Consider the following 11,158-nt stretch of genomic DNA (forward strand, 5'->3'; position numbering starts at 1 on the left):
GCTTCCTTATGTACTGCAATTTCGTTTGTGCCTTGGATAGAATGACATCTACAGCGATCCTCCCAAAAGTGCCTTAAGGAAAGTCTCTTTTGTCTATACTCACTCGCGCAAGATCCATAGTACGACGACATGTAAGTAACACATCAACGACATGATCTACTCTAGCCTGCTCATCTTCTAATATCTCCTGATGAGCTAACCTAGGTGGCTCTTCCTCGCCATCTAGTGTTATGTAAGGATGTGACACTATAAAATACCACTGGATATAGTTGAATGCATAACTTCATTCGTTGGGAGCTACGACACCTCATGTTTCAGTCGGGACTAGATGATTAAGAAAATCATCATACATGACATTTACATCTCCGCGGGGCATAACGGGAGAAACAGACACGGAAGGTTCTCTTGGGATAACATGCATATATCAGAGCTGACGCATGACTCGCTCGAGAAGATGTGAATACATCATACGTGACCCACAAGCCAACTATCTAGAGTAAAAGGCTATGTCATTCAAGAGACGCGTCTGATGGTGATTGTCGTACAATCTGAAGCGTATATCGTCTACAGTTGTGCGGTCAAGATACACTCTAAAGGGCTCGGTCGAGCGATTCCCTCTGAGTGGGACGAATGCACAAGCATGTGGCATATCCTTAGTGTAGTCGTCAACATATGACCAACCAAAGATGCGTGAGAATTGCTGGAGGATCCATGCCTGAAAATGGTATAGATGAATTATTAGTAACGACAGAGCACAAGTGTTTTGAGAATGGTTTTGAAACACTAAAGGATACAAATATATTACCAAAATGAATGTTAACCACACAGTCGAATACTAACATTTCACAAAACATCGAATTATAACTTCTATCGCACTACCTAATTCATGTTTTTGAGACTTCTCATCCCAATGCTTTTTTTCAACTCGTCGAACCGACTTTCTTTAGGGGTTTGGTGAGTATATCAACTAGCTGCCATTCTCACTTGCAATGCTCAAGTTGAAGCTTTCATTTATTCACTTGATCCCTAAGAAAATGATACCTCTTTTATGTGTTTAGTTCAACCATGACACATAGAATGATTGGCTAAATCGATAAATGATTTGTTATCTACAAACAACTTCATTTTCTTAGGTTCTATGATATTGAGTTTTTCGGGCAACATCTTTATCCATGCTGCTTGATATGCTGCATGTGATGCAGCCACGTACTCAGCTTCACACAATGACAAAGCCATAATGCTTTGCTTCCTTGGGATCCAAGAGATTGGAGCGCCTTTGATCATGAATATGTAGTCTGCGGTACTCTTCTTCTCGTCTTAATCTCCATTAAAATCTAAATTGATGTAGCCATTCATCTCTGCATCTGTGTTGGTCTACTTTTGTCTCGTCATCAGCACACCATAATCAATCGTACCCTTTATGTATCTCAGAATATTTTTAACTACTATGATGTCATTTTGGGGGTTTTCCACGAATTTGCTTAACAATTCAACACTTTGACAGATATGTGGTGTGATGTTGCGAAGATACCTCAAGGATCCAATGTTTTTTGTATAGTGTTGCACTTAGAAACTCATCATTTGTAACCTTATTCAACTTTGATCCAGTTTCCAATAGTGTTGCATCTGCATTACTATCGCTCATATTGTTTCAGCACTAGATGATTAAGAAAATCATCATACATGACATATACATCTATGCAGAGCATAACGGGAGAAGCAGACACGAAGGGTTCTCTTGGGACAACCTGCATGTATTCGAGCTGACACATGACTCGCTCAAGCAGATGTGGATACATCATACGTGACCCACAAGCAACTATCTTGAGTAAAAGGCTATGTCATCCAAGAGAGATATTGGTTGCGTTATGCAAAACAACAATGTTTGTTCAAGTTGTTTTTGTGAAGAAGGGCGTTTGTGGGAACAAATGTCCCATCATGTGTGAAACATTTGTCCCTTGTCTGCAGGACAAGTATATTGCAGTAAGCGCGCGTTTTTCAGTTGATTGGAGCATATTCTTCTACTATTGTATGCAATAAATATCATTGCTATCTTTTAGCAATTTAATTTGAATAATTATTTAATCAGTTTAAATTTAAATCATGGAGATTTAAATTTGAATTCAAATCAAATAAAATCTTTTAAGTGAAGTTGTTTTGGAGAAATAAATTCTAACTAAATCTCCACTATTTATGGACGAGATCAGATCAAATATCCAAGGAGAAAATCCTAGCTATGAATTGCTATGTATAGAGACTTTTTCCATGCCTTGAAGATGACGAGCTTTAGTGTTTATTTGATTTTTATGACGAGTCTTTGCTTGGATTGATTGTACACCAAATATTGCTTCATTCATAAGGCATAGTAGTTGATTTATTTAGTCGAGTTGTAATTCAACATTTATCATTGTGTTTATTGATGTTGTTCACTTGAGATTTGAGATTGAGAGAACGTGAGAGGGGATTCTCATATTTATAGGGAGTCGTAAATAGAAAGACACTTGGATAGAATTAAGAAAAGGGGCATTGAACAAGGGATTTGTTCATCTAAGACACTTTGTACTAATTATATAGAATAGTGGATTTTCTTTCTTGATTATAGATGCCCTCCAAATGTAAGTGTGGATTGCACTGAACTGAGTTACCAATTTTCTTGTGTTCTTTATTATCTTGTCTATAATTATGCGTTGTTGTCATACTGTGCTAAATTTGGTTTAACTAGTTGGACAAGTTGTCTCAGGCATCTATCCCCTAAAGAACAGAATTTCAAATATCTTGGGATCTTTTGCATTTGAGTATTCTATTTGTGATCCATCCTCAAAGTGATGTTTGATTATCCGATTTACTTGACTTATTCATTGTCATTTCTTTTATATCAATTGTTGACTTTCCTGAATTTTTTCCTTCAAGAATTTTGTCGTCCCTCATTTGCAAGATACTCAATTAAGTTGATCCAAATTATGTACACCCTCCGGTCACATTTATAAGCAAAAAAAATGATTTTTACGATTATTAAGAAATTCAATTAAGTGTAGTTAACTTTTTAGATTTTGGAGAAAACATTGATTAAATTTACTATAATATCCTCTTTATTAAATTTAATGAAGTATTGGAAAATGAAATATAGGGGTATCTTAGGAATTACAGCATTAAATGATTTAGTAATAATTCATTTTTGCTTATAATAGTGACCAATAATTAGACCATTTTTTTTTGCTTATAATAGTGACCGGAGGGTGTAGTTGTCCCTAGTTATGTCTAAGATTTTGAATTGATATTTAATGTTGGACATAATTATATCTAAAATACACGAACATAATCAACAACTAATGCATAAACTAAAAAAAAATTATCATCAATAACGATTACAAAATCATGATCATATTTTATTTAAAATCAATAAATCAATGTAAGACTAATAATGATAATATCATTAATGCTACGCAATCTTTACTTATTTCTTCATGGTTGATAATACCGATAAAATGATAATATCATTAATGCTACGCAATCTTTACTTATTTCTTCATGGTTGATAATACCGATAAGAAACAAAATAATAACAAATAGATTGATGAAAGCATGAAAAATATATGAATAAATATTTTAAAATATAAATAAAAATAATAGTTATTTTTTTAATTTAACTATTTACTTATTATTCTGGACACTCTTTTTTTCAATATATTAATAAAATTAATATTAATAAAATTACAATGTGTTGGAGTAATATTATTATGTTCTTTTATCCTTGTGGAAAAATCTTAAAATTTAAAAAGAAGATAACATTATTTTTCTTATCTATCATATAAGAAAATTAGGTGTTCTTAAAAACCCCTAATTACCCTTTTTAATTCTTAATCACCCACGTGGCATACTTTACCATTAACCATTCCATTTGATTGTTTTAAAAGTGATAACTTCCTATTAATAAATTACAATTATTTCCAAATAATAAATTGCCATTATTTAAAACCTAATAATTAATATAAAATTGGTCTGCTCCTTCATTCCTCATTCAACCTAAAACCGTCTCTCACCATCACTACCACGATCCTCACTACTTGTCAGTTTCCCATCTATGTTCTACCATGTATGTTTTGAGATATTACAACTTCCAAATTCTTAGACACTATAAATACACTGAAGAAATCTTCCGGGTAAACTCTTTCTTAGGCACATCTATTTTTCCGTCATGGCCAGACCTTTAGAGAGAATCGCCGATATCAACGACAAGAAGGAGCTATGGAAGGTTGCTGTCAGGGTGCACCACAAATGGATGGTTGTCTCCAACAACAAAGAGCACTTTGAGATGATATTCATAGACAAAGAGGTAGATTTCGTAACTCAATTTGCTTATGTTTGTTTGATTTGCGACTTGTGCTTCTTTATGTTATAAGGAGTTCTCGATTGCAGACTGTTTGAAAACCGTTTTATTAACATTGGTTTTTATAATTTTGTCATTTGACATTTCTATGCCTCGCAGGGGGATGATATACATGCTGTGGTGACAACAACCCATATGGCTGCGTTCTATGACAAAATAGCACAGGACCATACTTACACGGTGTCGAACTTCAAAGTTCAGCCAAATGTGTCGACTTTCAAACCATCGTCGCACAAGTTTATGGTGAAGTTTACCGGAGGAACATCCGTTGGTGATGACGATAAACACGAAATACCACCCAAACCACTGAAATTTACAAGTTTTTCTGATATCATCACTGGCAGGTTTAAAAAAGATGTACTGATAGGTAACAGATCTATGTTAGTATTTTGTTTCTGTTTTGCTTATGTAAATAACTGTGGCTGATGTGTTATTTTATTATTCAATCCCTTTTTTTCTTTTTGGCAGACATCATAGGAATGGTGGATAGCATTGGATTTTCGGTGGCACAATCAGGGGCTAAAAAACAACAAGTTAATTTAGTGCTACGTGACCACAGGTGCATATACTTTCCCAATAAAAATCTGATTTGATTGTAAATTTACTTCATGTTTCATAACTTAATATCATGTACTCTTTTTCTAGCAACAACACCTTGAACTGCACTCTTTGGGAGTCCTATGCTGACCAATTCATCAAGTTCAATCAGGATCGGGTGAATGCGTCTGCACCAACTGTGGTCCTGCTTCAATATGCAAAAGTCAAGGAAGAGGGTTAGTTGGTTTGTGTTGTATTTAATAGTGCGACACTTTTAACTACTCACACGTATCTGTCGCTTGATTAATGTAGGGAAGTTTCCACTGTCCGTCACAAACACTTACAACGTTACGATGCTCTACCTGGATGCTGATTTTCTTCCAATCAAAGAGTTTATAGACAAGTATGTTATGCTATTTTATAAGTATTGTTTACATTTCTCTGGTAGTTATATGATTGTTTCATGTATACGTTTATTAATAGAATCAAAATTGTGCAGCATCCCTAAAGATTTGGTGGTTAGTGTGTCTGGACAACTAAGTTGTAATTCTCAGCTTACCTCACAAGGCTCCGAAAATACTCAACAAACTCCTGTTCAGAAGTTACTATCTAAGGCCGTTGTTATGCCTCTCACTGAGATTACCAAACTTACTGACGTATGGACTACTTTTACCTATAACTTTTACTTTCTATTTCCTAATTGTGTTGCCTGTGGTTTTTACATCATTTACATTTTATGCTATTTTCGGTTGATGCAGATCACATTTTGCGCTACTGTTGCCGAAACTAAAATTTTAGTAGCATCTCCATTTGGCTGGTATTATCGAGCCTGTCATTTATGCCCAAGGGTTGCACGCGGTGACAAACCTCCATTTCTTTGTGAAGCTGGTCATTCCACCGAAGCTGAGATATTTAGGTATGGTTGGTTATGATTTGTTGTCCAAAAACGTCTCTGAAAAGTATATTTTTTATATTTACGACCCATCCTATTTCTTACGACCATTATTCCCTATATCGTAGGTATAAGATAGAAATTGAAGTTTGCTACTCAGGGAAAAGTTGTAACTTTGTTTTCTGGGACAGAGAATGTGCACAGATTTTGGATTTATCTGCTGCTCAGATGCGCGACACCATGATTCAGGTTTGTTATTTATTTCAACATCAACATATTAACAACGTCGAACAGTACCCTCATATTAATTGTGTTGTTTCCTTCTTTAGGCTGGAATTCATGATCCATTAGAATTTCCACTGGCACTCGATGCGATGTTGAATTTGGAGATGGCATTTAAAGTTAAGTGGCATCCGCGTTGGAAAAATTGCTCTGTTGTCATGATCCTAAGAGATGACCCCTTCATCAAACAACTTAAGGCCCCTTGGGAACTTCCCCTGCAGGTGTAATTCATAAGTACACACTTAGTATTTTATTATTTCTTAATTTTTTGTTACGAAGATTGTACTGATCCTACTTTGATCACAACAAGAAGGCAGCTGGAAATGTCCCGTCTAAAACATCGGAGTTGCTGCAGGTTTTTTCCTCGCTCCACAATTTACATAGTCTTTTACTTTTATTCGGTTGTTTTGTAAGGGTATAAATTGCACAATGAAAATTTTGTTAATTATCTTTAGATTAAAGAGAGTGTTGATGAGGCGAGGACTGAAGCCCCTGAAGAATGTGATTTGGTTACGGTAACCTTCGATGCCCTTGCACCGTATGAATTTAATGAGTTACTGTAACAATAAATAATGTTGCATGTATTGTTAAACTTGACTATACTTGATTATGTAACAGGATCTTGAGATTACGTCGAAGCATAACCCTGATCCGATAACACCCACGTCTAAAAGACAGCTTCCAGATGGATCAAGTGAATCAACAACTTTTGAAGGATTGTCTGAAGGAGAACTCTCATCGAACAAGCTTAAGAAGATCATCAAAATGGAGAAGAAAGATTAGTTGTAGCTATACTTTGTTTATCGTCTTGAATCCTAATCTGTTTGTTTCATTGTTGCATTTTACTTTTTAATCGACTATAACTACTTTAGCATTTGCGGTTGAAGTTTATCAATATGCATTATTTATTCATAATGGATTATGTTTTTTTAATGCTAAAGCCAACTTTATATTACAATACATGCTAATACAAACATCGGCATACATGCTACTAAACAAAAGCAACAAAGAACGGAATACTGGGATGTGCTAGAACTGGAACAATACCATTTGGCACATGACAAATAAATTAAAAACGGCAACAGGAAAGTTCCACCGAATACTGGCATGTGCTGGAACAACAACATTCTTAATATTTTACATATTTAATCGAATTATTATTGTGTATGGCCTAATAGTCACATGCATCTATGTTTTGGTTTTGGTTGATCATAAACCTGAGTTAGTGACTGACTTGCAAATATATATTTTGGTTTTGTGCTGATGGTGTACACATAATTAGTCAAAAATCACAAGTTAGTTTCTGTGACACCGGACTCTTCAATCTCAAATGAGGAGGTTTGCTCAGAAGTTTAAACACTTCTTAACTAATCAATTTAGTTTGGCTTGACCTTTTCCATACAACTGTTATTTACCCCATTTTTAATCTTCATGTTATGTAGATTCCGAAACTATATAAATTACCTAAATTCAGGCCAATTAAATCTGACTGATGTAGACCGCCTTATGAGTATGTTCTTCTTTGTTTTTTGAAGAATTTCTTTATCTATAATAACTGGTCAACCGATATAGGTTGCAGATTTTGGATTGACTAGGCTTAGTGATGTTGCAAGTTCAACGGATAACATTATTCATGTGGCAGGTCCATTTGGTTACATGCCACCGAAGTTATTGACAAATTCTGCTTATTTTTTTTATGTGGTTGATGATTAATTAGAAGTTTTGTAACTGTAAAGTTTGTCCAGTTAGTTTAATTTTACCACTGGAATCATATCATGATGTTAAGATCAGTTAATTACTATTAGAATTATATCATGATGTTTATAGGGTGTAGGATTGTTTTTGCAGTTAAAATCAATTAATTACTGATAGAATCATATCATAATGTTCAATTGTGGGATTATAATTATGTTATCCGTTGCTGTCTCCCGTGCCACATCGGTACACGAGAGATCTATGAGCAAGCAATTCAATGCGGTCTTCCAAATATATGCTGAGCTTGAAAAAAGCTTGGGATAAATTATGCGTGCTCGTGGAATATATGTTTTTGCTTCAAAGTTTGCTGATCCACTGTCTGATCCAGACTTTTGGAATAACTGGCATGAATTTCAGGTTCAGCATGGAAACCAGTATACATTTAGAGAAATGCTTCGAATTAAACGGAGTGTGTCTGCAAGATACAGCCAGGTAGGTTACTTTAATTTCTCAATTTTTACTTTCTTCAATTTTATGCTAAATTTTTGTGGCATTTAGTCTAATCTTAGTTCTATTGTTTGTCATGGAACCGGTGACATCGTGCAACTCCACTGAGATCGAACTTTGCTTCACAAATGAATCAACAATATGATTTTCAATCTCATTTTTGCTATCTCCCATTCCGGTTTGTATAACAGCTACTGGTGTGATACCTCATTCGCAATAGGAGATTGTGGTGATGCTATTAAGATTGCACCCGAATCAGAACATGTACCTTCGGTCGAGGTAATAATATCATAACCTGCAGTGGCATGGAACTCCATTGATATTAAGTGTGGTTGATCATTTGTTTCCTACAGCTGATGAAGGAGAAGGATTCTGAGATGGGTGCTGATACCTGGGGTTGAAATGGTTATTGATTAATTTGGAAAATCTAACATATTTTTAAGATAAAATCTCCAAACAGTTTAGTTGAACAAATATGTTAAAACAAGATAAAAAGTCTTTCAACTAAAACAAGAAAGCAAATGTCTCTTTGTTGTCTGAATCTCTATAGGTAAGATTTGCATTATTTTTCTTTGTTTATCCATCATTTGCATTATGTGTATATGAAAGAGCTTTTATCGTTTTATAGTTGTGTAGTTGATTTGAATTCCATTCTGTTTGTGTAATCAGTTGGACAAATATTAAGGTTTGGAAACCTATAGTTGAAAAAACAGAATATGGCACTACTGCTCAACTTTGGCTAAGGCTGCTGCTGGAGTGTATGAAGCGCATATGCAATTTGAATTTTGGTATTGTTATTCAAAATTAGCACTTACTTCTTTATCTAATTATTGTAACTTTTAAAGTAAAATTTGATACAACACTGATTCGTCGATGTCAACACTGCATATTGAACCCAAACTTTTATACGGAAAGAATGTTATGATTGCAGAGTTTTCATGTTGTGGTTTATGAGTTTAGTAGTAAGTGGTTTATGTAAATTATATTTAGTGAGAAGGTTTTTTTTTTTTTTCTTCATCATCAATATAGGAGATTCTTATAGTGATTCTGAATCATCATAAATATGCAGATTCTTAATTGGTGCTTTGGAAGGGGAGATTTGTTGCTGAGATTCCACCCGTCCTAATAATGACATAATGACAGATATTATTTTTGTTCCTTTTATAAGTTTTTTATACAATATTCGTTCCTTTATTTTTGTTTTTTCTTTTGCAAAATTAATCTCTATATTGGTCCTCTTTTAAAAAAAAACTCAAAAGAGGACCAAAATAGATCGTAGTAGTTTTAAAAATGGGGACCAAAATTGAATAAAAAAAAAAAGATAATAGGGACCAAATTTCTATTAAGCCATATTTTTACTATGAATTTTAATTTTTTTTTTATATTTGACCAAATATTTTCATTTAATCTTTCAATATTGGATGAAATATTCTTTTTAAAATTTTTCGGATAAAAGTTATTAATGTTTGTATGTATTTTAACTTTTAACATTCCTTATATGGAAAGTAATCTTTAAACTTTTAACATTTTTTTTAATTTTATCATTTATTACAGATATTAATATGTATTAAGATATAATCAATCATATTAAATTTTAAATTTAATATTTATCAGTTTTTTCTCTTCCATACCATCTTTACTTATTATAACATTCGTTATTACACTTTATTTATAGTAGTATATGTCAATTTTTCATCTTATTTATAGATTTTAAAATTAATTAATTAATTACCTTATTATCATAAAAGACTTAATTTTTAATTAAAAGTTAAATTTAATTATGATCAGTACAAATAATGGTTAATTGTATTTAACATGATCTTTAATATCTTTATTATTTTAAATATTTATATTATTGAACTAATTATTTATTAAATGTGTTTTTTCATTATTTTTAATAGAATTAAAAAATGCATTTTTTTCTTTATTTTTTAATAGAATTAAGTATAATTTAAAGAAGAAAAAAAAGGAAATAGGAGAGTAAGAATAAATTCAATTGAATCCACCATATTTAATGACTTAGGATTTATTGTATTATTTCTATATGTGTTACAAATCACAAATAAAGCATAATCATAATTTTATCGCTAACAAATTATATATTTTTCAAATTTCAAATATTTTTTATAAAAAAATTAACTTAAATATACTAAATAGGTGCTTTAAATAAATAATTTATAATCGTTTTTAATTTTATATACCATGCTTTAAAAAAATTCCATTAGTTGAACAAATATTAACGACGGAATCGGATATAAACCAAGCTCAGTACCTTCAAGATAAAAAATTCCATTAAAAATCAAAATTTTGAATAATTTTAAATATTAGTTGAACACATAAGTTAATATTCTATTTAGTAATTTAACTATGAATGTATATACTAAATAGAATATTCTGCTAAATAATGGATATAACGTGGATGTATGAACTCATTCAATTATGTATATCTAAATTAATTTAATACTTAAACTCATTCAATTACTAAATAAATTAGCTTTAATGTAAATGTATTTTATTTAGTGTTATATCCATTTTTTATAATTCTTTATAATACTGGAAGTTGTATTTTATAATGGTTGGTTACTTTTACATGGCCCACTTCACTAATCATGATGAGTATTAATTTTGTAAAAATAAGTAGCAAGTTATCGAAGGAAAGATTAAGTCTTATCCATATGTTTCAGTTTGTAATTTTTAATAACATTTGCAAAGTGAGTGGGAACACATTAACTTCACATCTTTATTGTTCTGCTACAGCTTTTGTCGACATCTACACCTTAGCGGACTTCGTGACTATGGATGTTTCCCTCTGCTTCAAGGTATGTTGAAAGCAAGAGCACACACCTCCTTCAATTGAT

General features: G+C 32.5%; 1 protein-coding gene across 2 annotated transcripts; it reads left to right on the top strand.

The window, feature by feature from the left end:
- The first annotated feature begins 3,979 nt into the window (after positions 1-3,979).
- On the top strand, positions 3,980-7,013 carry LOC131603397 (uncharacterized). 2 transcript variants are annotated; one of them, XM_058875695.1, is made up of 12 exons: positions 3,980-4,333; positions 4,487-4,754; positions 4,856-4,946; positions 5,033-5,160; positions 5,237-5,327; positions 5,424-5,580; positions 5,683-5,840; positions 5,945-6,065; positions 6,146-6,319; positions 6,409-6,453; positions 6,554-6,613; positions 6,717-7,013. In XM_058875695.1, exons 1-12 carry the CDS (start codon positions 4,196-4,198, stop codon positions 6,879-6,881), a joined length of 1,596 nt encoding a protein of 531 aa, XP_058731678.1. In that variant the 5' UTR covers positions 3,980-4,195; the 3' UTR covers positions 6,882-7,013. The 2 variants fall into 2 exon arrangements, with proteins under 2 accessions (XP_058731678.1, XP_058731680.1); XM_058875697.1 differs by having other exon boundaries at positions 3,981-4,333; positions 6,412-6,453.
- Positions 7,014-11,158: the final 4,145 nt, after the last annotated feature.

This window comes from Vicia villosa, linkage group LG5 (assembly GCF_029867415.1).
Source record: "Vicia villosa cultivar HV-30 ecotype Madison, WI linkage group LG5, Vvil1.0, whole genome shotgun sequence".
In the NCBI taxonomy this organism is placed as follows: domain Eukaryota; kingdom Viridiplantae; phylum Streptophyta; class Magnoliopsida; order Fabales; family Fabaceae; genus Vicia; species Vicia villosa.